Below are 26,207 nucleotides of genomic sequence, written 5' to 3'. Positions count from 1 at the left end.
CGCCGCTCCTGCGTGCTATAGGACGAAATCTCCAGCCTCTTTGTCCCCAGATGCCTGTGATGAGATAGCTAGACCCTGCAGGTACGGTCATGCGGCAATCTCTTACTGGTGAACCTACAGTACACACATCCTTTTCCAGCTCTTCAGCTCTTTCAGATGCGCGTGGCCATAGATAAGGACCCCTACTTACAACTTCCAAGTGGGGCATGGACCCCTGAACGGCATGCCTTGGCTGTCGGGGAACCCTATCTATCAGACGCCTTGGGGGCTGATCATCGCGGTTCCCCAACCCCACTATAAGCTGGGTGATCCGAGTCAGGCCAGCCAGTCACTCGTCGCGCAATTCATGCTTGTCTCACATATCACACCGACTCTGACGGGCCAGCGAAAGCTGGGCAGGCGCACCTGGTGGCTAGCACCATTTCCCGCGTGTATATCTGCTGGCGACATGTTCATTCCCCTGAGAGATCCCGTGAAGTTGACCGTCCATGAAACAACAGTATAGACAAAGGTGCCTCCTACTAGACCATTTCTCCGTGGGGTACCGTTCTCTTCTAAGTGATGAGACTTATCAGGAGCGCTAATACACGGCAACTTATTATCTACACTAGGATCCGATAATCTGGCTATGCGTTCCTGACTCGACCTGTAATCTGCCCTCGGCTCGGGATCGCGGCGGAAAGGCAGTCGCTTTGGTACTCATCTACCGAATTGTCGACCGCAAGTAAACTCCGACAAGGATAAAGTATCGACGACTTTCAATCATATTGGGAGAAGAACAACGCAGAAGAGAGTTGGATGCTGGTTACTTGCGACAGTTATCCTCCTAAGTCCTCTCTGCGCCTTTTCCGACACAGCCAGTCTGCTATAACAAAATCAGGGGAAGCTATATTCCAGCTGAGCAGCCCCCATAGCAGCGATCTCCATGACAACTCAGATGGTTTCGTTGAGTGACCCAGACAAGCGCCAGTATCATGCGCGAGTGTCCAGCAATACATCCAAGCCACCAGGGCGCCAATGGACAACTTCGTTTCTCATAAGCATCACCGTCCTGGCGGCCCTTCTGCAGCTGCATCGTGCGTTTCTCACGGTGACGAGCTCCGTCAGCCCCCTCGGCACAAGTGAAGAGAAGACCGCTGTTTGGGATTGGGCAGCATTGGAGCCAAGTAAGGAACTGGTGTGGGAGAGATGCTACGGTGGCCAGTTTGATTGTGCGCGGCTCGATGTAAGGAAGCGAAGCTTCTGTGACGGTATACATAGTTAGGCTGATCATACGTTCAAAGGTCCCCCTCGATTGGCTTGAACCCTCGGAAGAAGCACGCGTGGTGCTCGCCGTCATACGTGCCCCGGCCAAGAGCCGGGAAGACTACAGAGGCCCAGTCTTCGTAAACCCAGGGGCAAGTATCTTCCTTGGTTTACTGTCGATGCTCGACTAACTAAGGTCATTGTACAGGGTCCTGGAGGCTCAGGGGTTGCTTGGTTGGCTGAGGGTATCGCCGATTACTTACAGACCATCATCGGAGATAATCATGTAAGTGATATAATTAGGAACTCAGGCCCAGTCTAACCATCTACAGGACATCATCAGCTGGGACCCCCGAGGTGGTAAGTAGCCTCACAAGATGTTCTATGAGACGATACTAACGAAGGGCAACTGCCTAGTCGGCGCTTCAGTGCCTCGTATAGATTGCTGGGGATCTTCGCGGAAGAGACACGATTGGGCCATGCAGAACACGGGTGTTGTCGACTCGCACCCAGGAATGCTCTTTGATGCTCTAGCCCAGTTCGACGCTGTTTCTAAGCAGTGCGAGAGCTATATGAACACGACCACGCCCGGATTGCTGCATCACATTTCAACAGCTTCCCACGCTCGGGACATGTTGGAGATATCTGACAAGCTAGGCTTCGAGAAGGTCAAATATTGGGGCGTCAGCTACGGTACCATACTTGGGGGAACCTTTGCTGCGCTTTACCCTGACAGAGTAGAGAGGCTTGTAAGCGATGGTGAGCACACCGTACAAACCCTATGTTAGCGAATTTGGGTTTACTAACAGGATTGCTTGTGGTCTAGGCAATGTGGATTATGGCGACTGGTTCGCAAATGTACAACTCAACTACCTCCAAGATGCCGATAAGATCATGGAGTACTTTTTCGAGTCCTGCGCCAAAGCCGGGCCCGAGAAGTGCGCTTTCCATGAAGCCAGCGCTGCCAGCATTGAAGAGAGATTCTTCAAACTGCTCGGCAGCCTGAAGAAGAGCCCCGTGCTGATACCGCCCTACACCAACGGAACCCAGCTCGAGATGCCCGAGCTGGTCACTTATTCAAAGCTACAGAGCCTCCTCAGGGGCTGTCTCTACAAGCCGATCGAGAAGCTGCCACAGCTGGCCGCGGTCATGGCGGCCCTCGAGCGCAAGGATGGAGTCCCGTACTACCAGATGGCCAACGAGGACGACGGGCCGCCGATGCTCGACTTCTGCGCCGTGAACGAGACCCTGCCGACGGTCCCGGAGATCCCCCGGCACTCGGACGACGCGTTCCCGGCCATCATGTGCGCGGACGGCGAGCCCATCGACGCCAGCCCGGACTCGATCCTGGCCTACGCCAAGGCGCTGCAGCGCATCAGCCGGTACGCGGGGGCGTCCAACGTGCACTCGAAGCTGTCGTGCGCGGGGCGGCGGGCGCGGCCGCGGTGGCGGTTCGCGGGCCCGTTCGGCGGGATCCAGACCAGTTTCCCGGTCCTGTTCGTCGGCAACATCGCCGACAACGTGACGCCGCTGCGCAGCGCGCGCAGCAACGCGGCCGCCTTCCCCGGCGCCGTCGTCCTGGTCCAGGAGTCGTACGGCCACTGCAGCCTCGCGGCGCCGTCGACGTGCACGGCCAGGGCCATCCGGGACTACTTCCAGCACGGCGTCCTGCCGGACCCGGACACGCGGTGTGCGCAGGACTACGAGATGTTCGAGGAGCCTCCCGAGATCTCTGCCACGGGGCTGGAGGGGGATATCGCGAGGGCTGTCCGGGAACTATCGAGAAGGGCTCACGTTGCTATGTGGTGAGGTGTTGAGTTTGATAAGCGAGATACAGAACCGAATGATTGGGCAAGGAGTTAGGAAACGACGTAATTGTTTTCCAGATAAATACCCGAGAGACGGACATATTTGGTATGATTCCCATGGCAGCCATAGATTACATGACAACCAACAACCATTAATTGATGCTCACACGCCACACAGTGAAGTCAGATGCTTTCGAAAACTAAATTCGTATTAAAAATTCTGTATAGACGCGGTGCCTTTTATGAGTCGAGTCTTGTCTAGATCCCCAAGAAAACCAGCCGCCTTAGCAATTGCCAGCACCTGCCCCTGGTGCCCGCTCCTCAACGCCAGATATAACCTTTTATACACGTAGCTCAAGTCTTTGGAACCCGCTGGATTTTTTATTCTTCACATTTTACTGCTTTCAACCGGACGACACGGTCCTTGTCTCTCTATTTCTTGAGCATGCCGTCGAACGCCGGGATCAGGGTCTGTGCGAGCCAGAAGGAGAAGACGAGCTTGGGACCGGTCATGAGCAGCTTGGGCACCAGGCCCTTGAAGAAACTTCCGAAGCCCTCGTTCTTGGCCATGTTGGACAGGATGCGGAAGCCGCTCTCGGGGTTGTCGAAGTTGCGGTTCTGGATACGGGTCTTGATGACATCGAGCGGGGCGGAGACAACGAGCGAGGCGGTGGCACCGCCGATGGAGGCGATGAAGTTCTGGAACCACGAGGCCTTGTTGTAGTCGCTGAGGCCGAAGACGTACTCCTTGGTGAAGGCGGAACCTCCGAAGAGAGCAAAGGATCCGGGGGCGTTGCGGGCGGCAGTCCAGCCCCATCCACGGTACAGACCGAAGCCCTCGTCGGCGATGATCTTCATGACGCCACGGCCGCGGAAGGCCTCGGGGTTTGTCTGACGCTTGATCTTGAGGACGTCCAGGGGGAGGAGGACGATCTCTCCGATACCGATCAAACTAGCGCAGCATTAGTATTACGTACATTACCAGGTGATCGAATAGTCACGACAAATGACAGCGGGAAACTCACCTTCCGGCAGTCGAGTGCAGGATGGCCTTGCCCGTCTTCTTGCCGAATGCGTTCTCAAAGTCCTTGCCGAAGTGGACGGTCAGGTAGTCCCTGGCGACGGGCTGACCGCCATACTTGTATATGCGCTGCAGGACCTTGTAGCCGGCGGCGTAGCCCAGGCCGGGGAAGAGGGAGAAGAACTTGCGGCTGACGGGGGCGGTGGCCTTGTCCTTGAAGATGACCGTGTTCAGCTCCGAGGCGTTGGTTATCCTGGTCTGGTTGCTCATCAGACGCTTGGCGATGGTGTCGACGGGATGGAAGACGGCCAGCTCAGAGATACCGGCAGTGCCTGTCGAGAGAGGAAGAAAGCGCACGTCAGCTCAACTGTACTATCATGTGCAATGCAAGGGAGCGCAGTCCGTCTCGTTGAACATACCGGATCCCAGGAGTCGGGCGACGTTTGACTCCTTCTCCTTGCCAGCGACCATTGGGGGAGACATGATGGGCTCTTTGTGTCAATTGCTTGATCTAGAAAAATAAAAGAAAAAGAGGCTATAACAAGGACCGGGCAATTGAAGACGCAGGGAACTGCTACTCGCGGCTGGTGCACAGTGAAGGACCGACTATGGGAGAAGACGAAACAGGCAAAGATGCTGGTATGACGGGCTGGCTGGTTAGCAAACTGCGGACTCGGAGCCGGGTGGACGCAGAGCTCGCGCGATGTCGACCTCGAATTTTTTTTCTCTCTCTGCCTCTTCCCGGTCCCCTCCCCCCTTCGTCGGAGCTAGAGCCTGTCGCGCCGCGCACCGCCAGTTCGGGCCCACGGGACGCCAGGGCCCAGCGCCCAGGACCCAGGGGACTCGAGTAATTGCGCTGGCTGGCTGGACTTGAGCTTGTCTTCCCCCCGGCAGCTGCAGACGGACCCCTGGGCCGCTGCACTGTCCGGGCGTATAGCTCTCCACAGACCCCCACTAAATTTTCTGAATCGTCGGGGTTTAAATTGCGGCCGCCGACTTTTTTTCTTCGATCTCTTCCTCTCCTGCTACGCACACAATACTTTGATCTCGTCCAGCAAGCACATGGAGAGCAGTTCGGCCACGGCTGCGTTCATGCTGTGAGCTGTCGGATCGGCCTGTCGTATGTGCTGTCGTGCTGATCCTGGTTCCGTGTTCCAATGGCCGACGCTGACGATGCTGGGCCTGGGCTGGACGCGTAGAGCTCCAGCCTGGCGAGCAGCCGTCTGGAGCTCGACATCACCACAAGGCTCACAATATGGTAAGCAACTTCTTTCTTCTCTCTACCCAGCATTTACGCTGCGAATCTTCCCCCTCTATCATGATGACCTAGAATATTTTGTAACAGTTATCCCTATCTGAACATTTTTGTGGATATTGGTTCTATTTCTGATCTTGTTTTTCCTCTTTTGGATTCTTGCAATCAACACCCCTCAGAAGTTCATAACCAAGAGCCCCTTGCTAACGGTATGGACTCAGGTTTCTGGTCGAATGTGTCGGACAAGCGCTCAGCTTTGTCTACAACGACGAAGATGACTTTGTAATACAACTTCCTGCCCGACTGCGATCGGTTGGCCCGTCCTTGGTTTGGGCTTCTGGTTAGCCCGGCCTGAGGCGTGTCCTACCCTGAAATATTTGGCTACGTTTTGGGTATATTGGTAAGTGATATCGGTGTGCGAGGTTACCAGAGAGCTATGGTACACCCGCAATAGTTGTAGACCATGACATTTCCAGACACATGAATCGTGCTGTTTGTCTTATGGTTTAAATAAAACAAATATATATGAAAATAAAGAAGAGAATTAAACAGAGCAGCACTGTTCATTAATTGGCCCACGTGATTTTCCTATCGTATTCCTTCACGCTCGCAATAAGCTGCAAAGACGGTCTCGCCTTCTTGTGGATCTATGCACAACGTTGCCGCACGCAATATTGTACGACTACAATCGAGTTCGTAGATAAGTCATGCAATTTTCGTAAAGCCTCTACCGTCCTATAAAGCCAGGAATGTCTAGTTTGGTGTCGTTCAGCCAGATGTCTCTCTTCTCTATATCTCCCGGTCTACCTCTTCATGGTTGAGACCAACCCCCTTTTTTGGATATAATGTTCCACCCGGAACAATTCTCATCGGAACCCCTTTTCCATTTCCCATCGTGACATCATGATCATCGCATGTCCCAGGACTGCGAGTGCTTCTTGGCCTCGCCCGCCACGCTCCACTCGGTCTTGATGATGAGCCCGCGGGGCATGTCCTCGGGTGGCGCGAACGTGACCTCGCCCTCGATGACGGTGCCCTTCTTGAGGGCCGCCGAAGACGCCTCGCCGTCCTTGTGCTTGAAGAGCAGCAGGCCCTGCCGCCAGTGCGTCTCGTCGTTGAACGGCCCCGTCGTGAACGCCACGCGGTCCTTGTCCTCCTTGGCCCACTCGTCGGCCACCGACTGCAGCCCGACGCCCTGGCTCTCGCGCGACGGCGCGAAGAAGTTGTCGAACCAGACCAGCAGGCCGTCCAGGCCGCCGTCGACGTCGGCCGTCAGCTCCGACTTCCAGCTCGACGAGAACGTCAGGTCCTCGGTCTTGATCGTGTACAGGTCGAGCAGCTTGAAGCCGGCCGGCGACCCGCACACGCGGTCCTTGGGCCAGTGCAGCACGCGCACCTCGTCCCAGATGCCCGACTGCATGGCCTTCATGTCGAAGCCGTAGACGTCGCGCCAGAACTGCACGTTGTCCATGACGTACTCGCCGTCGGCCACGGGGGCGATCCACATGTTGCAGGCGCCGGGGATCAGCAGGCCGTCGGGCTTGAGGTAGCGGTCGCGCGCGTACAGCACCGACGGCAGCATGGCCTCGTACAGCAGGCAGTAGCCCATCCACTCGCTGACAATGATGTCGACCGCGTCCACCGGCAGCGTCACCTCCTCCATCTTGCCCTTGATGAGCGTCACCGTCGACGCCAGGCCCGCGTGGATCACGTTCTCGCGTGCCTTGTCGATGATGTCGCTGGCGTCGACCGAGATAACCCGTGCCGCGCCGGCCTTGGCGCAGAACATGCTCAGGATGCCCGTGCCGCAGCCGATGTCCAGCACCGTCTTGCCCGCGAACAGGTGCTTGTTGTTGTAGATGAAATCGCGGTACCCCTCCGTGCGGACGGTGTCCTTGAGCATTGTCTCATGGATGTCTGATGGAGAGTTAGTAGGGAGCGCTTTCACTTTGGGCTCGAAATTCATACCGTTGCCAGCGTACGATTCCCAGTAATACTTGGACGCATCTACGGGCTTCTCGCCGGCCTTGGTCTTGCCTTTGTCGCCCGCGGCTTTGGCCTCGGCCTCGGCGGCGTCCACATCACCCCATCTCTGGTCCAGCGTCTCCGCGACGGTGGCGCGGTAGCTTTCGAACTGCGCAGTGACCCGTGCGAGTTCCTCCTGCAGTTGCGTGTTCCGCTGCAACAGGTCGTCAACCACGGATGCGCCTTGTCCCTCCGCTGCTGGGGCACCCTCTGGCACGACGTCTGGGAGGTCAAACAGGCCAATGATAACAGCGTCATCGTCCAGGACTGGCTTCAGAAACTGATCCTGGTCGAAATCTGCTTTGGAGATATCTTCAGTCACAGGGCTACCTTCGTGGACCCGGTGTCGAACTGGGCACCATTAGTACATGTGCTATTATTTGCAGATACATAAGAGAACGTTGTAGGCATGCGCAAGAGTATTTCTAAAATTATAGCGCATCTTGCAGGCCATCTCCTTGAGTTTGCATAACAGCATGCAAGTTACTGGCCTCAGGTAAAGAGGCAAAATGTGACCTACTGTAATTGACCAGCTTGACACTGCCGTGGAAATCAAGCTGCAACTTTTGTCGGACGGCCAGGAAGTCGAAGCCGTGGCTTTCCTTGCAGTACGCCAGCATGGACAAGACGCCCGGGAAGACCTTGTCGTCGAGGAGTGAAATCACCTCGGTGGTCTCTTCCTCGTCCTGCTCGACATCATCCCAACCCTCATCGCCTTCTCTCGAATCGGACGACTCAGAGTCACTGATTGGGTCCGCAGACCTTCTGGGCCTCAATGAGGCCATTTTCGCAATTTGTCCCGGTCGAGTGAATGACAAGGAGCGGGAGGAGGGTTGCAGTTATGCTGGGTTTTTGCACTGGTTGGGCAATATGCAAATTTGTGGTTGAATAGAGGATTTCCCAAAGCGAAAACTCGAAAGCACGCCAATTGCAAGTCTACGCGATAAGTGCATGAATTTTGGGGGCTTTTGGCGTTACCGGGGCGGACCGCTGGAATAGGCCCCAACCCAGCGGGTGCATCTTTGTAGGGTGGAACAATCAGGCAGGAGTAATACAATAGCACCTCATAAGAGCAGATAACCGGCCACCCCTAGCCTGGTTCCAAGTATGATTCATGCCAGAAGGTGACTGTGCTCACATTATGCAGGAGGGTGGTGTGCAATAGTTGGGTATCAACAGGCTGCTTGCCAATGAATCTAATTTGGCATATCAGATTGCGTTGCCAGCTAGTCAACATCATCGTCCTCTTCGTCTTCGTCATCATCGTCATCGTCTTCTGCATCTGATACAGTGCCACCGAGGTCTTTGACTTGTTTCTAGGAGCACGCTATTAGCATATCTGGAAGAGATACCCGGCAGTGAGTCGGTGAATAAAACTTACTTTGTACTTCTCAGCCTTCTCTTCGAGGTCTCCGAAGACCATGAGTAGATCGTCCAATTCCGTCTGCGTAGCTGCCTTTTCTGTGTCCTTCTCTTTGAGTTGAGATGTCAGTTTCGAGACCTGGTCTTCATTCTGCGCCTTGCGCTTCTCGGCATCTTTGAGCTTGGATTCTAATTCCCGAATCTTGTCCTCAGCCTTCTTGTCCTGCTGTTGCCGAGACTGTTTGCCTGCTTTTTGAGCCTCATCAAGCTTGTCTTGTAGCTGGCGAAGCTTCTGTTCGACTTCCTTGATCTTCTTGTCTTTGGTCGTAGATTCCTGCTTGGCCGTCTGGAGTTCTTGCTTTGCAGTCTTGAGCTCTTGCTTGGCCGTCTGGAGTTCTTGCTTTACAGTCTGGAGTTCTTGCTTTGTAGTCTGAAGCTCTTGCGTTGCAGACTGAAGCTCTTGCGAATGCGCCTTGCTAGTTTTCATGATTTCGACTTCTTGGCGGCTAATTGTTGCACGTAGATCCGCTACTTCTGCTTCCGTGCGTCTCTGGATCCGTTTTGCTTCGGCTTCCGATGACTTCTTCAGGTAGTCGAGTTGTCTCTGTATCTCAGCCGCTTTTTCGGCCGCCTCCGCATGAGCAGCCTCGGCAGTTTTCTGGGCTTCCTGACGCATGGATTCGATTTGCTTTTGATTTGCTGCCCTGGTCGACTTGATCTCATCGTCTTTTCGCTGCAGTCCTCGGGTGCTCTCCTCGTACTTTCGCTGGAGCTCATCGATATCTTTCCTGCGATTCTCCAGATTCTTTGTCAAATCTTTATTTTGACGTGCGGCATCCTCAATCTGTCGTTGCAGGGACCGTATCTCCTCTTCCTGTTTACGCTGTAAAGACTTGACCTCATCCTCATGGTGCCGCTGGAGAGCATCATTGACTCCGCTAATCCTACCTAGTTCTGCTGCATGGCGCTGATGCTCGGCTCGTTCCGACTCAAGCTGCTGCTTGATCGAGCCCCATCTGGATTCTGCATCCTGCCATTGAGAGTGCTTCTCGTCGATGGTCTTGCGTAGAGCCTCAACCAAGGGGCGATTCACATATATAATCTCCCCACTCTCGGTAATCTCCACTTCTGAGTCTGGACCCCTATCGATAGCGACATTTACCATGTCGCCGTACGTCTGGAAGAAGGCAACGTAGAGCTCATCAAAGTACACTTGCGGAAGTTCCCCTGCATCACCTGCTTTGTGGGGAGTATCGTCAAAGTCTCTGATGGATGGGTGAGATCGCAGCGACCAAACCGCGTCTAAGAACCGCTTGGGGGTCACTTTGGCTTGTATGATTTGGTAAAGCTCATGTCGCGTGACTGGTGATTCTTGCGTGGAGAAATCGTATATAATGCCTAGCATCACAGCACAAACACCTTGGACTAGGATATCGCCCTGGTCACCCGAGAGGACGGCTGCAATCAGACTGTCCAGATTCTCCGGCTCTTCGAGAAACATATTTATTCCAACTTGGTTCTTGAAGAGCCACGTCGTGATCAGCATCGAGTACCCGAGCGCTGGACGGTTGTTTGAGAGACCCAAGGTCTGACGCCAATTCATCATGATGCTGCGTATCCTGGGAGGTGATGATTTGGCACCACGGCTGTCCCCGTTGGTCGCAGCACTTTCAAGGATATCGGAGTTCCACGATTCTCCCATGAGATTCAGCAGGAGTACAGCAGCAAACCAGTAGTGGTATGGATCGCTGCTTGCTTCCGAGTCTGGGTCAAACCAGTCTTCCGCTAGAATAGCCAGCACATTGTCGGTTGCGGGATTCCCAAGCCTATATCCCTCAACGGCTTGTTGCACAAAGTGCCGCCTGATCTCATCGTGATGGTTGAAGTAAGCCTTCAAGCACTGACAGGCAGCCATGCGGAGAGGGAACATGGCAGGAGACTGGACGTTGAGAGCAAACTCGAGCAGCGCATCAATAACATAAACGAGCGTGACCGACTTGCCACTTAGCTTTCCGTTTGACACATCTGTGTTGGTAACAGTTACGGAAGGCACCTGCAGCTGGGGAAACCTCTCCTGGAGCCGAGGGTTGTCCGCAATGGTGTCAGCACAGGTTATGAGAGCTTGTGCCCGTATTGATGTATCGGCAGCCTGGCTGAACGCTAGCTGCAAGGCGTGATACAGACCGTCAGACGCATAGAATGCTTGCTGGTTCAGTTGGCGTTGAGAGGCGGAACGTAGGAAGAGGCGCGTGATGGCGAGCAGAGCATACGTGTTCCTCTCTTGTTGCTCCAGGGCCCAGGTAGCGAGCTCTTCGGTCTCGTTTCCGAGCCCGTGAGCACTCTTGAGTAGCTTGGCCAGGTGTGGAACACACCCGGCTTCCCGGAATGTTATGGCGTTGGGGTCGTTGTTCCGCAAAAGGTTGCCCAGTAGGATGAGGCAGTCTTCGATGACTCTATCGCCATCGGACAGTCCTCCCTCGCCGAATATGATGGAGAAGATCCAATCGAAGGCATCGTTGAAGACAGCGATCTTTTGCAACTCGGATGAGTCCTGGGTGAGAGCTGTCAACAGCGCGATGCCCTCGTTCCGAACCACATCGCGCTTGTCGCCGAGCACGGCCACGAGTCTGTGCAGGCCCAGAGGAGCGGCAAGTATGGCCTCCTCGGTCCTGGCGGTCCGCACTGACAGTATCATGTGCAGGAGCTGCAGGGTGTAGAGGCGGGAGAACAAATCCTCCTGCTCCAAGAAGCTCAGCAGCAGGGCCATGTTCTCGGGCCGCAAGGCGAACTCGTCGGCAACCCATAGCGTGATGTCTTCGGCGGCTTCCGGGGCCTCGAGGCTGTTCTGATTGGGCTGCAGGAAGTTCAGGATGGTCTGCAGGACGGCCTGGACGGTGTCGACGTCCTCGCCATCGTTGGACAGGCTGGTGATCAGGTTCTTGAGACACTCGGAAGCGACTGATGCGGGATAGTCTTTCGCAAGGCCTCGCAGACTCAGGACGGCGGCGCGGCGGTCCTGGAGCAGGGTGGCCGTGTTCAAGCGGCCGCTGAGGACGGTGATGGCCCGGCCTGCGGACTGCTGAGGAGGAGCAGTTGCCATGACTGCCAACGGTGTAGCGTGTTAGGGGGGCAGGGTCATTTCGCGAGGGTCAGGGAGAGGTTTGCGGCGAGGAGGCGAGTTCGAAGCTGACCGAGTACGTCACTGTGTCCATTATCTGGCCCCCATCATGCCCGGACTCGTTTACTTGTGTGTAAGATATACAATTGGGGGGGATCGTGGCTTTAGTTGCGAGCTGTCTGTTCGCTGGGAACTTTTTGGCCAGCTTGCTCCAAAGCTCCCCTGCACCCTACCTAGCACCACCCCTAAAATGCCAGCAAGGCCAAGGCCAAGGCCAGGGCTAAGGCTAAGGTGAAGGCCATACCTAACTATGCGAGTAGCGGAAAACATGCGCTTAGCATGGCCCCCCCAGACCCTGAAAAGTCGGCAGGCGACACGTCGGCGCGCCGATTTTCGGGTGGGGCCCGCGCTGGCGTCCGGCCACTCAGCGCGCGCGCTCAGAGCCGCATTCGACATTTCGCATCGCTTTCAGGTTCAGCATCCACCATCCAGCAGCAGCCTGCAACTTGCATCCTGCATCCATCATCGCAGCTGGTTACTGGCACGCGGCATTCCCTGGACCTGCCGTTCCTCTCCAAGACCCCATCGGCGCCGACTCGATTTTTGCTCCTGTGGAAGCGCGGCACCGAGTTCTTGATCTGACCGGAGTGTAGATTGATTATTCCCTTCGCAGCTGCGTCCATCCCTTGATCGCGCTGGTCTCGATGCAGGCCGACGACTAGGTGCTATCTATCCATCTATCGTAATCCCTCGACTGGCGCGCACAGTCGCCATCGTCCGGCCCTGATACTCGACCTGCCTCCACGCTTCACGTCTTTGGCCGTGCTTTGCGAAAGCATCCAGGCACCTCGCTGACCCCAGAGCCACCCATGCGCTCGAACTTGGAAACCTCGCTCTTCCCGATCCCACACTTTCGGTCTACGGCACGACCATCCCCCCCTCGGCGGCTGTCATACTCGCGCTCGATACCTGTACACCTGAACTAGACCAGGTAGTCCCTGCACTTGTCTTCTCCCGTCGTCACCAGCCACCAGCACCGCAAAGATGGGTATCCCCGCGGCTTTCCGATGGCTCTCCAACAAATACCCCAAGATCATCTCGCCAGTGATCGAGGACAACCCTATAGTCATGGATGATGGCTCCACGATTCCAGTTGATACTACTAGACCTAACCCCAATGGCGAGGAGTTTGACAATCTCTACCTGGATATGAACGGTATTGTTCATCCGTGTTCTCATCCCGAGGACAGACCTGCCCCCAAGGACGAGGAGGAGATGATGTTGGAAGTCTTCAAGTACACAGACCGTGTTGTAAATATGGTTCGCCCCAGGAAGCTCCTCATGATTGCAATTGGTAAGCCAGAACTACCACTGCCCCGTTTCCTTCTGCTCCTTGTCTGACTTCGCATCCAGATGGTGTTGCCCCCCGTGCCAAGATGAACCAGCAGCGATCTCGACGTTTCCGCTCCGCCCAAGAAGCCAAGGAGAAGGAGCTTGACAAGCAGGAACTGTATAAGATGATCAAGCAGCAGAACGGTGGCGTTCTCCCCCAGGAGACGCTCGAGGCCATGACCAAGAAGGCTTTTGACTCCAACTCGATCACGCCCGGAACTCCCTTCATGGATATCCTTGCTGCTAGTCTGAGATACTGGTGTGCTTATAAGCTCAACACCGACCCTGGTTGGGCAAAAATGAAGATCATCATCTCCGACGCTACTGTCCCTGGCGAAGGTGAGCACAAGATCATGAACTTTGTCCGGTCTCAGCGGACTTCCCCCGAGCATGACCCCAACACGCGCCATGTAATCTACGGCTTGGATGCCGACTTGATCATGTTGGGCCTGGCAACTCACGAGCCCCACTTCCGCGTTCTGCGCGAAGATGTTTTCTTCCAAGAGGGAAAGGTCAGGACGTGTAGAATGTGCGGTCAACCGGGCCATGAAGCCAAGGACTGCCGTGGTCAAGCCGCGCCGAAAGATGGCGATCAAGTAGACAAGAAGCCCATGCCGCTCAAGCCTTTCATCTGGTTGCATGTGTCAGCGCTGCGCGAGTACCTCGCGGTCGAGCTTGAGGTCCCTGGTTTGCCCTTCCGCTTTGACCTTGAGAGAGCCATTGATGACTGGGTGTTTATGTGCTTTTTCGTTGGAAATGACTTCTTGCCCCATCTTCCGGCTCTTGAGATCCGCGAGAACGGGATCGACACCCTGACAGCTATATGGAGAGACAACCTCCCTACCATGGGGGGCTACCTTACCCAGGATGGGCACGTTGACCTAGCTCGAGTACAGTACATCTTTGAGGGGTTGGCCAAACAGGAGGATGCAATCTTCCGCAAGAGAAAAGAGGTTGAAGAGCGAAGGGAGGCTAGTTTCAAGCGCCGCAAGCTAAACGAGCAGAGAAACGGCCGAAACGATAACCGTAATGGAGGCGGGAATGGGTTTCCCCCAGGCCCGCCGAAAGCTCTGACTCATGATATGATTATCAATAGGCCTCCCGTTGAGGATGCGAATCTGGCAAACAAGAGTGCCGCAGCAATCTTGAAGAGCCAAATCCAAGGTCTCATGGGCAAGGCAGGCTCGGCCGACGGAGCGAATGCGGAAACTTCCCCTTCAGCAGCGGCAAAGCGCAAGGCAGACGTACTCGAGCAGGACGGAAGCGCCTCGGGTGCCGCCACCCCTTCAACGCCCAAGAACGAGCCCGCCGAGGATACCGTGAGGCTTTGGGAGGATGGCTATGCTGATAGGTATTATGAGCAAAAGTTTCATGTCGACCCCAAGGACATCGAGTTCCGGCACAAGGTCGCCCGAGCCTACACGGAAGGACTTGCTTGGGTCCTCAGGTACTACTTTCAGGGCTGCCCGTCCTGGGAGTGGTTCTACCCCTATCATTATGCGCCGTTCGCCCAGGACTTTGTAGACCTTGGGAAAATGGAGATCAACTTCGAGAAGGGCAGGATATCGAGACCGTTTGAGCAGTTGCTCAGCGTACAGCCTGCAGCGTCGAAGCACGTCCTACCTTCGGAGTTCCACGATCTCATGACCAACCCCGACAGCGAGATCATCGACTTTTACCCAGAAGACTTTGAGGTCGACCTCAATGGGAAGAAGATGGCTTGGCAAGGTGTGGCTTTATTGCCTTTCATCGACATGCCGCGTCTCTTAGCCGCCGCGGAGAAGAAGTATCCCCTGTTGAGTCCTGAGGATGCTTTACGCAACGGCGTTGGAAAGGAGGCACTTCTTCTGTCCGAGGCTAACCAGGAGTTGTATGATGTTATCATTACCAATTTCTATTCGAAGAAGCAAGGTGCGCCGAAGTACAAGATCGACCCGCGCCTGGCTCAGGGCCTATCCGGCAGGGTGGAGAAGCTGGATGAGTATCTCCCACATGGGGCTTTGGAGTATCCTCTGGGCAGTGATAGCATGCCAAATGTCGACGATGATCGTTCATTGACGTAAGTTCTTCCATGATTCCAGACTGACTCGTGCAACTCGCCAGCGGAAGACTAACAATATCTTAGGGTGAACTACGAGATGCCGACTACTACCCATACTCACAAGTCCATGCTCCTGAGGGGCGTTGAACTTCCCACGCCAGCCTTGACTCCCAGTGATAAGGATGAGCTTCGGGGCAAGTTAAGAAATGCTGGGAGGAGCTACGGTGGCGCTCCTCTAGGCCGTGGCGGTTACGGAGACAATCGCAGAGGAAGAATCAACTATGGGCCAGATTCAGGTGGACGGGGTGGACGACAGAACGGGCCGCCGTCTTACAATGGCAACCAGAACCACTACCCAGCACCCAACGGATTTCCACCGGTGCCGCCCCCTGGCTGGGTGCCACCGCCACCGGGCTACCCAGGTTTCGGTGCTGGCTTACCGCCGCCTCCCCCCGTCCATTATAATGGCGGGCATGGCAACTTCGGAAACCAAGGCTATCGACCTCCACCCCCGCCTCCGGGGTCACAAGGAGGTTATGGCGGATACAATGGCCACTCGAACTCAGGCCCCCCGGGAAGGGATCAGTATAATCGCAATCAAAACCGCCGTCCTTACGACGATAACCGTGGTTACAACGGTGGTCGGAATCACAGATAGGGAGCTAGCCGCATGAGTCCGGTCGCAAATAAGGCGGCCGTTGCACTCTTGTTCGTAGTGCCATAATCAGCTCAGCATCTGATTACTGCAAAGCTAATATCGAGAGAGCCTTAATTTGGTGGCTCCCGCCTGGGCGATCTAAACACATGCGAAGTGACCGTCACGTTCTGAATATATATAACTATCCAATGGCGCTGTGCTGACGCAACATGTGTGGATGGCCTCCAATGACCCCCTTATCTGAAACCCCGTACGATGACGCGCGCGGCGATTCCTCACTGCAGGTGTGGTTTCCTTGAGCCACCTTGGACGCAACCCTGTGCTGGCTGACCCAACCTGTCGGGACTGCTCTCGAGGTATAAACTCAAAGGGCTGTCTGCGTCTTCCATACTGCGCACGAGTGCTGGTAATCAATCAAACGGCAGTTGTTGCAAGGGTTGTGTGAGTCGAGCCGACCCGAAACCCGAGGCACATCCACCCAATTAATACCGTGTGACAACCTGGCCTATATTGGTTCGCATCCATCGGGACAGGAACATGAAGAGTGAAAGGAAGCCAAGAACACCAAGACAGGCCAAGATAGCTAGTCAACCGCGTATGGCCAGTTGCATCCTGCGAACAGGACCTTGCGCCATCTCGTTTTATGGTTTCAGTATGGACGTCAACAGTGCCAGGGCAGTGAATTCTAGCACCTCTCGACGAACTGTCAGCGTTTTCATGCGAGTCGCTCTACGAATGCTCCGTCCCCAAGATTTGCGTGGGAGCTTTCCGCTATGAGGTGCATACTTTAGCATGGATGCTAACCTCTTCTGAGTCGCTCCGAACTGTCTATTGTGCTAGCTCGGCCAGGGACCTCCTCTCGACTCCCCTTGGAGGGACGCCAGTGGCCGGCCTTGACCCCTATAGCAGGGACTACCCCGCCAGATATGGCTCAGTTCACGTTGCACGAAACTCTGATCTTCAGCCGAAAGCCCACATTTGCTGCTCACACTTTTGGCCTCGTGGAAAATCAATTGACTTCGGCTCGCAGAAATGAGGGCCGCCAGGGTCGTTCTTGGTTGGCCTCCCTGAAGCCTGAAGGGTAACCTCCAGCCAGTTATTGTGGGCAGTGGGCAGTGGGCAGTGGACACTCGGCCGGCATTGCGCCATGGTAGTGATATTATCTCCGGCGACCCCCGCACCAGCTCCTCCCTGCTAGATTGCGTGCATCTTGTCTTCAACGGCGCTCAGGTGTGCTGTAAGTGTTGGGCCGCACCGCACCGAACTTTGGCCACATTGCCTAGTCCCGGTCGTCCCTCACGCCGACGACGTCCTTCACGAGTCGAGTAACTGCACGCTGCCCGCGCTGTTGCTTATCGTAGAGCTGCCGAGCTGTGCTGCGCATACCGAGCAACAAGTGACCCTGTTCGCTTCTCCGTCTTCTACTACATCGTGCCGTTGCAGAATCGCAAAAGCGCAAATCGCGAGCCGGCCGCTTCTAACCCCCCTCCTGTCTCGCCTAGACTCCCCTTAGCGAGACGCGGCAGCTTTGCGCCTCGCGACCACACATCGACTTTCGTCGGCACCGCTCCCGTCGAGACGTTCCCGCACACGGGACACTACAGCAAGAAGGCAACCCTCCCAGGCTTGCAGTAGAGAAATTACTTAGACATCGCGGCCAGCCAACCCGTTGAGACCCTGACACGAGGCACCTGAGCTCGGCGACTCGTTCACGCCCGCGCCCGAAACCAGGCCATCGCATGCGGTCCTCGGCACCGTCACAATGATGAATGGCTGCGCAATAACCAGACGACGGAATTCAAGATGAACGGCGACCCGGGCCTCGTGGGCTGCCTGGTCGAGAGACTCACTACTAGGGTACTTGCCCCGTCGGTCGTTCTGCTGTTCTTCTCCCTCCTGCCTTGTTTGTGTGCATGATACTGATCGTGCACCATCATATCTAGCTCCCACATCGCACCGGCACTCAAGCCCTAGACTTCCAACAAGACGATATAGCCGTCATCACCCGCGACTCCCTGCTGAACATCAGCACTTCCTCGATAGCAGTCGTTCTCGATTCCCTTATTACATTACTAGAGGAGCTGGTCCGCCCGTACACGAGCTTAGCGGCGCAACCCCAGCACGTCGTCTCCTCGGAGATCTATGTATTTGCCTTGACGGCCGACTGCTGCGCTGCGCACTGGAAGTCTGTACGGGACAAGGCTGCCAATGGACGCCGCGGTAGTGCTGCACGAAATGGAGGTTCCTACCCGAAGCAGATCCTCCCGGAACCACTGGACGATGTGTTGGTAGGGAGGACCGTGGAACTTTACAAGATTTTGCTCGATCCTATACCGGAAGGGATGATTCTGTCCTCAAATACCTTACTGGATGACTCTGCAGGGCGCGAAGTTATGGGGTCGGGGGAGCCATCTTCCAGGGTCTCCTCCTCGAACGGATCGGATGACTTCCCCGAGATCAGCCAGACCAACAAAGAGCGAGCTTCGCAACTCGAGCCACATATCAAGACCATCTTAGAGTACACAAGTGCAAGCAACTGGAATGCAACGTTCGAATACCTCAGGAGTACCGTTTTTGGAATTCGCACCGCTGCTACTGTTCAAACTGGCATACCGCAACCCACAACCTTGGGTGAGGAGGAAAGGGTCTCTTTGACCCTGTTACGCCTCCTGTCCTACACATGGGTCGACGCACAGAGGCTGGGTCTTATCCTTCAGGAACTGTGTTCGAGTTTTCTCCACTTCAAGAAATCGTTCCAAAACACGGTAGCAACTGTGCTACCCTTCATGATCACGAGATGGATCGACCGGTACCCAGACGACTTCATCAAGTTACACAATCAGCGTAGGAGACTCGATGGTGGTGCTGATACGCTCTTCGACATGTCGCAGACCATTGTGGACAACACCCGGAGAAGAGCCATCATGTCTCCCATGCAGATGGCTCTCCTGTTCCTGCTGCCTGATGTCTTTGAAGTCGCCAGTGGCCTGAGAGATGCCAAGAGCGGTGGTATGAACAAGAAGATGCAGTTTCTGGATGGACTACGCAAGGGCCTGAAGAATAAGAGCGAATCTGCAGCGTATTGTCTAGTCATGCTCCTCCGTGTTGTCAGGTATCTCGACCTAGACAGCGATGCAGCAATTGTCAGTTACGTCATGGACATCCAGGACGAAATCCGCGATGCCGCTTTCCGTCGCGCCTCAAATTCAGAAGGGGCTCCCTTTGATCAGGACCTAACGACGGCTGCGTTTATCAGTCTTACCCACTTGAACTTTGACAGCAGCGTCGAGTCTCTTCCCCAGACATGCTTACACCCTTCAGCACCAGTTACTTTCAAGACCGCTATGATACAAGCATGCTCTTATTTCGCACGACAGGCGAATCACCTGGACTATCGCCCGCTGCTCATTGAAACCGCCGGCTTCATTCAAAGTCACCTTAAGGTAAGGTCCCTCGGCACTGTTGTTCTTATGGCTTGAAGCTCACCGTGTAAGGCTGTGACTGCGGTACAATCAGACATGATAATCGGGAATGCGACATCTCAGCGCAAAGCATCCGAGTCGAATGCGGCAAACCTTGTCATGACGTGCAACATTCTCCGGTTTCTCGCGTCCGCTCCAGAGACTCTACTGGAGAATGGGCCAGCAGAAGGCTCTGACACCATGCTCGAAGATGTGTTCCAGGGCTTGATCGCTTGCTTGGTGTCTGCGGACGATCAAGTCAGGAGCCTGGCAGGAGTGGTTGCCAAGCAACTATTCCCTCAAGAGGGGGTCATGACTGCTTTGCGCAATACAAAACGTTACGACCAAGAGACACTATGTCTGAATTTCTGGAAAATGACGTGAGTCACAACACCCCCTTATGAAGAACGACTTGCTGACTAGATTTCTCGACGTAGCTCGGCCATCCTCACGGGCATGTGTCAGGAACATGCACAAAACCGAAACGAGACAACCCTTAAGTCCATACAGAGCTACCTGGAGTCGAGACTTCTGCTATTGAAGTCTATTGACGTGAGTGATGACCATAAATCCCCTCTACACTTTTGCTGATCTAAGACTAGGGATTAACGGAGACCCCGCACGAGATTCCTGAGAGGATGGCTACGGCGACCAAGCTCGAGACTATGTTCTTGGTATCCTTATGTTCCCCGGATATTGAGACTTGCCAGCTGGTCACATCATGTATTGCCTTGTTCAAGGAGGAATGCGCCCTCATTGACGCACGCGATACGACGAAGGGTGCCTCGCCTTTGCTGCGGAACAGCGACGTCTTTGGCGAGATTGGATCCCGCGCATTCCGATTCACCGGTGTCGTAGCGTTTCAAAAGCGCGTTCGCAACCTGCTGAGACGAATGCAGTATCCCAGTGCCGGTATACTTGACGCATGGGAGTTTGCGTTTGATAGGTGGCTGCACCTGTCAAAGGATGTGTCGACAACTCCAGTCGACAACGTGGACGATAGAACGTTGTCGGAGTGGCGCAACTATTCTGGATTCCTCGCATCCTTGGGCGGTATCTGCACCGCTGACCAGGCTTACGTTCTCGACGAGCCTGCCATAAGCGGCCTGAGATGGATCGATAGGTTGTCATCGGAAAACTTCGAGGAACCCCTTCTCAATCGCTATCTTCGACTCAGCGTACAGCTGCTGGCTTGTGGGAACGTGCGGGTGAGAGAAACAATACGGGATGTCCTTTCCACTGAGATCTCACCCAACCTGTATCAGCCCTTGTTCAAAGCGCTGGAGACCGAGCTTGAGGTACTGTTCACTGGTGCACTGGAGACGTCCGGGAAGAACTCGGACGGTGAAATCGTCTTTGCTGAGCAAGCGGCTTCGCTATTGAAAGTTCTGGTTGAACGCCTTCAGACGCCTTCCGATCTAGGAGCAGCGTCTTCGGTCCACCTTGGTGCTCTAGCTCTGAACTTCGCCAAGTTCCTGGAGTCTGCTGTAGACAACACCAACTGTTTGCGGGTCAGGATCAAGGTTTGTCAGCTGTGCGAGGTTGTCACCAGGAAGAAAGAGCACTTGAACCTGCGAGACGATGTGCGAATCCGAAATCAACTGCTTGAGTTTATCTTCGGCTGGATTGCTCGTCCTCGTTCGCCGCGCGGTGATGGCACCTACGGACCAGGTCGTCAAGATGAAGTCATCCGTGTCCAGAAGGACCTTGATAAGGCCTGCCTCCGCTCGCTTGCAGAGTTGACTTTCCGGTTGCCTCTGCAGCCTGGCGAGGGCCACAACGATGCTGGGACCAGCGAGCTAAAGTCCCAGATGTTCCACACCTACTTCAACCGCTTCCTATCTCTTCTCAATTACGAGTCACAGGAGGGCTTCAGGAGCGATCATCTAGTGCCGCCTACAACCCGTGACGAGTCAACCTCGGCTGCTGACCTCGCAATCACCATCTTGTCCAATCTACTCAGTGCGAACATTGATGTAGGCCTGAAACATTCGCTCAGCATCGGTTACCACGAGAATGTAGAGATTCGCACAGCCTTCCTGAAGGTTCTCTATAACATCCTGGTCCAAGGTACTGAATTTAGCAATCTATCGGACGCAGCGGTCAGCGAGAAGTATGATGAGCTGCTGAGGCTTCTCACACACGATACTCAACTCGCAGTCGCTATAGCCACCGTCTGCCCCAGCAGCGAAGTCGATGAACTCACCATCTCATTGCTCAACATCTTTGAGGCCCGCGGACTTGCCTTCGACCTTATGGAGGCCTTGATCAAGCAAGAGATCGAAGAGACCGAGAACGAATCCGAGATCTTGCGTCGGAACTGTGTTGCCACCAAGGTCTTATCAATCTACGCGAAGTGGAAAGGCGCTCCGTACCTGCGCGAAACTCTCCAAAAAGTTGTCGAGAGACTCATGTTGACCTCCCAAGACCTTGATCTTGAGCTCGACCCTGCGAGAGGAATTGTAACGCAGGAAGAAATCAACAAAAATTCGATGCAGCTCAAGGTTGTTACAAAGGTCTTCATCGACGACATCGTCAACTCGACAGGGGAAATACCAGCATCTTTCCGCAAGATATGCAGTATAATATCCGCTGCGGTCATGCCAAGATTTCCGGAGGCAAAATATACGGCAGTCGGTGCATTCATCTTCCTGCGCTTCTTCTGCCCTGCCATCGTCGCCCCCGAGGTAGAGGGCCTGGTCAATGCCCCTCCGTCGAAGGAAATGCGTCGAGGCCTGCTTCTCATCGCCAAGGTCGTCCAAAATCTGGCGAACAATGTCTTGTTTGGAGCCAAAGAGCCTTACATGTTCCCCCTGAACGATTTCCTTACCCAAAACATCTATCGCGTCACCACTTTCCTTCGGGAAATTTCTGTAAGCCAACTAGACTTACTCGGACAGAAACCCCTACTAACTCCCTCCAGGTGCCACCGGAAGTGAGCGCGATAGCATCACCAGACCCGGAGTCCTTTGATTTTGGGTCGTGTGTGGCTTTGCATAGGTTCCTATATGATCACTGGGACCATGTACGCCAGAGACTGATGTCCCAAGAGAGGAGAGAATTTGTACGCTCTCCGGGAGAGCTCGCTCGTGGTCGTTCTCCTGTTTTAGAGCCTCTGAGGGCGCTGATCACGAATCTCGGTCCACCGCCGCTGGCGGTTACTTGGAACAGACCTCAAATATCAGCCAACAGCCCACCAGCCTATTCTCGTTTCCAACACTTCATGCTTCGTAACGCTTTCCGAAGCACCGAATCATTCATGACATCCAGAGCCGTCTATGATGGTGGCGAAAGCAAGGTATGTTGGCCAAATCCAGGCGAAATATCTGCAAGTTTTGACAAATATCACGTAGGATGGCCTGTCCATTATATGCATTATTCTTCGACACATCGACTCAGACTCCATAGACTATGATACCCTTCTCTACTGTTATTTAAAGGTAAGTTGGTTTCTACTGCCGCTCGTCAAATACCACATGTCAACCTCGCCGTACACGCCACATTTCCTGTCCGAGCTTGCAATATTAACTGTTGTCTAGATCGCAAGTCGCTTGTGGCATAAACCTTTCGGTATCCTTGTTGACGCCACATGTTATAATGGCCAAAACGAGGCTCCGGATGACTTCTTCAAGAAACTTGACCTTCTCAGTCCTGTCGAGCTGTCACGTCAACTATCGAGAATATATGTCTACAACATGAACAGTTCATTCAGGTATGTGAACGCCAGGCTTTATTGCGAGTTTTCTAACCGAGCCCAGGAAATGCCTTCGCCGTGTCCTCCGTGTAGCCACCAAGAACGACGCCAGTGTCTTCAACCCTACCAACGTCGACTACCATCTGATTGGCAGTTTGCAGGATCTGCAAGCTCATTTCCACCTGAGCCAGCTTCATCTTCCTAAGGATACTATCAGCGTCGTGACTGACACCAGATTTGTCTTCCAACCAATCACTAGGTTGTCGAAAACTAGAGGGAAGATTGAGGTCATCATCAAGGTTGGCAGCCAGTTCGTCCAAGTGACAACAGTCAAGAAGCAGGAGGTCCACCCGGGCTTCCGTCTCAGCGCGACTGTGAACGACATCTTCAGACTTGGAGAAGTAGAGGAGGCGCCAACATCGATTCCCACGGAAGATGATTCTGCGTTTGGCCTGCGAGCTGACAATGGCAAGATCGTCATGTATTTCCAGAGCCCGAAGAAACTCGATGTTCTCCAGGCTGTGCGTGGCGCGAAAGTCAAGTACGGCAAGGATACAAGAGCACAAAAGTCGTTCGAGAGACTTATCCGGCCGCAAGATGTGCCAGGTACATTACTGAACCTTGCACTGACGAACCTGGCGGCTCCGGATCCGATTCTTCGCTTGTCCTCATACAACCTATTGGGAGCACTGTGTCGCACTTTCAAGTTCAAGGCAGCAGCCAAATTTATCTTGATCCGAGGTATGTGCCATACCGAAGTTGGTGTTTACATGATTACTGACACCCCCTACAGATATCGCAGTGCCACTGGACCCTACCCAATTCATCGTCAACATCAGCAGATCACTCGCCAACGAAGAGCCACAATTGACTTCCGACTTCTTGAATGAATTCTTTGTCGGCTGGGAGAGCTTTTCAGAGGAACAAAAACCGCTCAGCCTCGCCTACATGGCTCCTTGGCTACCCGGCCTTCGTACTTCGCTTCTCGGTGATGAGACGGATAGCGAGAAGGGCAAGGAGAAGATTGCAGCCATATTCCGGAAGCTCATTGACGTTGCAATTACAGATCCTACACTCAACCTTACCCTTGAGCATGCGGTCTGGCCTGCGATCTACAAGGATGAGACCTTGCTGGACATCTTCCTCGAGGAGATCCTCAAAGCAGCTCTTAGTCTCGGGATGTACGATGAGCAAACGCAGTCCTTGACTACCATCGTCACAGCCATGGGAACAATAACGCTTCGCGGGAAGATCATATCCCGTCTCCGGAAGGCTTTGAACAGGTCCTCCCAGCGGCCTACTAAATTCCTGCCAGACAACAGCGTCTGGCCAGAGATATGCGTTCTGCTCCAGTTCTGCTTGTCTTTGTCATTTGATTGCGGTGTTCAGTCGCAATTGTACCTGCCTGAGCTCTTCCACGTAGTTACTATGCTTGCGAATACTGGTCCGGCAGACTTCCGGGTTCTTGTCCACAGGCTCCTTATCAACTCTATTCACGCCGCCTGCACTTCCTTCAGGATTGACGACGCCAAATTAGCAAAGCTTCGCACCACGCTGGAAATATTGTCAGAACCTAGGAACGATATCTTTGCGGCACCGCCGACCTCCCTGCGAGATGGAGCGTCCATATCCACAAACCAGGAGACTGGCCAAACGCTTGCAACAACTGAGCATCTGGCTGCTCTCCTGTTCGAAACCTGCTCCATTGCTGCTCCCTCAGTTGACATGGCCAATGCTTGGCGGTCTAGATGGATGAGTTTGGTGGCCAGCACTGCATTCCAGAACAACCCCGCCATTCAACCCAGGGCGTTTACTGTCATGGGCTGTTTGGCAAGAGAAGAAGTCGACGACGATTTGCTATACCAGGTTTTGGTCGCTTTGCGCAATGCTGTTGGTCGCTTCTCGGAGGACAGCAACAATGAGATGCTTGTTGCAATTGTAACCTCGTTATCAAAGATGATGGGCAAGCTGCTGACAGCGTCCCGTTATGGCTTGCAGCTGTTCTGGCTCGCCATCTCACTTCTGCGGCTAGTCCCATCGTCACTCTTCAACTGCGCGGCAAACTTTCTAGAGGCAGTGCTCACAAACATTGGCACTGCAGGCGATATGAGGAATGAGAAGATGGCTCAGGTTCTGCTGCAAGGCCGCGTTCAGCTCGAGGATGCTGCACTCGCACTTGACGACGTCTATGGCATCAATTTCACCCCGGAAAACTTCCATTTCGCTGTGTGTGCCTGCCTGACTCGTGGCCTCACTGACACTATGACAAAGCCGACTGCTTTGCGCGTTCTTTCGACATTCCTCGAGATGACGACAAGTTCCTCGTTTGACGCGGACAAACTGACTCGAGATGTGTTGACCTCACCGTACCTGGCCCTGATCCAAGCCAGGGCGGTTGAACCAGATGAGCTGAAGGACGTTCTCTATCTGTCAGGTCTACATCCCGCCAGCGTTACCAGTCTTGGACGCAAGCGGGCTTTGCGCGATCTTTCGTCTGTGAAGGACAAGGACCTGCTCCTGAGCACTGCCATCGAGCTTGTTGATTTCCAATACCTAGAAGATGCTGTGCAGAATCGTACCCTGCTGTGGCTCAACGAACTTGCCAACAACCGTCCGGCAGTCGTCCTACATCTGTAAGTTAGACAAAATTCCTTTGGCCTCTGCCATCTTGCTGACCCAGAAACCAGATGCTCCCCAGTTGCGCAGATTCTAGATGACGTTCTATTGCATTGCCAGAATCCGTCAACCTTGGAGGCTGCCCATGCATTGTTCCGTACCATGACTTCAAATCCCAAGTTCTCGAACGCGCTGGAGTCAACCGGTATCCTGAACGAGATCCTGGAGGACATGGGCTTTGGCGGCCTGTGGCGTTCTTGTTCGTTCAGTCAGACCCAGGAGCCGGAGAAGCAGTGCTTTGGTCTGACTGAGAAGCTTATTGAGGTAAGTCACCAAAGCTTTTGAAGCATGGTTTGTGCCAATCAAGAAACTGACACTGCCGACAGCTTATCATCATATGAGTGACGACAATTGGCGACGAAGATATATCGCAGAGAGAGATTCGAGGACAGAAGGGTGGCGGCGAGACTGATCGGTTGGTATCAGGTGATTACGGAGACATGTTTGCGCA

General features: G+C 54.3%; 6 protein-coding genes across 6 annotated transcripts; 3 read left to right on the top strand and 3 right to left on the bottom strand.

Annotated features, from left to right (window-relative positions):
- Positions 1–925: 925 nt before the first annotated feature.
- Positions 926–3,054, top strand: JN550_006025 (uncharacterized protein; the record flags this gene model as incomplete). The annotated part of the gene is made up of 6 exons (XM_049317718.1): positions 926–1,225; positions 1,284–1,379; positions 1,454–1,531; positions 1,578–1,605; positions 1,663–2,004; positions 2,072–3,054. The coding sequence occupies 6 exons, from the start codon at positions 926–928 to the stop codon at positions 3,052–3,054; spliced, it is 1,827 nt and encodes a 608-aa protein (XP_049171911.1).
- A 431-nt stretch (positions 3,055–3,485) lies between these two features.
- On the bottom strand, positions 3,486–4,557 carry JN550_006024 (uncharacterized protein; the record flags this gene model as incomplete). The annotated part of the gene is made up of 3 exons (XM_049317717.1): positions 3,486–4,005; positions 4,079–4,406; positions 4,494–4,557. The coding sequence occupies 3 exons, from the start codon at positions 4,555–4,557 to the stop codon at positions 3,486–3,488; spliced, it is 912 nt and encodes a 303-aa protein (XP_049171910.1).
- A 1,679-nt stretch (positions 4,558–6,236) lies between these two features.
- On the bottom strand, positions 6,237–8,139 carry JN550_006023 (uncharacterized protein; the record flags this gene model as incomplete). The annotated part of the gene is made up of 3 exons (XM_049317716.1): positions 6,237–7,246; positions 7,298–7,705; positions 7,875–8,139. 3 exons carry the CDS (start codon positions 8,137–8,139, stop codon positions 6,237–6,239), a joined length of 1,683 nt encoding a protein of 560 aa, XP_049171909.1.
- Positions 8,140–8,684: 545 nt separating this feature from the next.
- On the bottom strand, positions 8,685–11,816 carry JN550_006022 (uncharacterized protein; the record flags this gene model as incomplete). Its single annotated transcript, XM_049317715.1, has 1 exon — positions 8,685–11,816. The coding sequence occupies one exon, from the start codon at positions 11,814–11,816 to the stop codon at positions 8,685–8,687; it is 3,132 nt and encodes a 1,043-aa protein (XP_049171908.1).
- Positions 11,817–12,878: 1,062 nt separating this feature from the next.
- JN550_006021 (uncharacterized protein) lies at positions 12,879–15,925 on the top strand (the record flags this gene model as incomplete). Its single annotated transcript, XM_049317714.1, has 3 exons — positions 12,879–13,188; positions 13,248–15,285; positions 15,352–15,925. 3 exons carry the CDS (start codon positions 12,879–12,881, stop codon positions 15,923–15,925), a joined length of 2,922 nt encoding a protein of 973 aa, XP_049171907.1.
- Positions 15,926–17,728: 1,803 nt separating this feature from the next.
- Positions 17,729–26,097, top strand: JN550_006020 (uncharacterized protein; the record flags this gene model as incomplete). The annotated part of the gene is made up of 13 exons (XM_049317713.1): positions 17,729–17,782; positions 17,869–19,368; positions 19,420–19,766; positions 19,824–19,938; positions 19,989–22,259; positions 22,310–22,684; positions 22,740–22,826; positions 22,926–23,098; positions 23,145–23,821; positions 23,874–25,306; positions 25,352–25,713; positions 25,768–26,020; positions 26,083–26,097. 13 exons carry the CDS (start codon positions 17,729–17,731, stop codon positions 26,095–26,097), a joined length of 7,662 nt encoding a protein of 2,553 aa, XP_049171906.1.
- Positions 26,098–26,207: the final 110 nt, after the last annotated feature.

This window comes from Neoarthrinium moseri (assembly GCF_022829205.1).
Source record: "Neoarthrinium moseri strain CBS 164.80 chromosome Unknown scaffold20_Wmoseri_CBS_16480, whole genome shotgun sequence".
NCBI lineage: Eukaryota > Fungi > Ascomycota > Sordariomycetes > Amphisphaeriales > Apiosporaceae > Neoarthrinium > Neoarthrinium moseri.
This window is presented reverse-complemented; position numbering and strand designations above follow the sequence as displayed.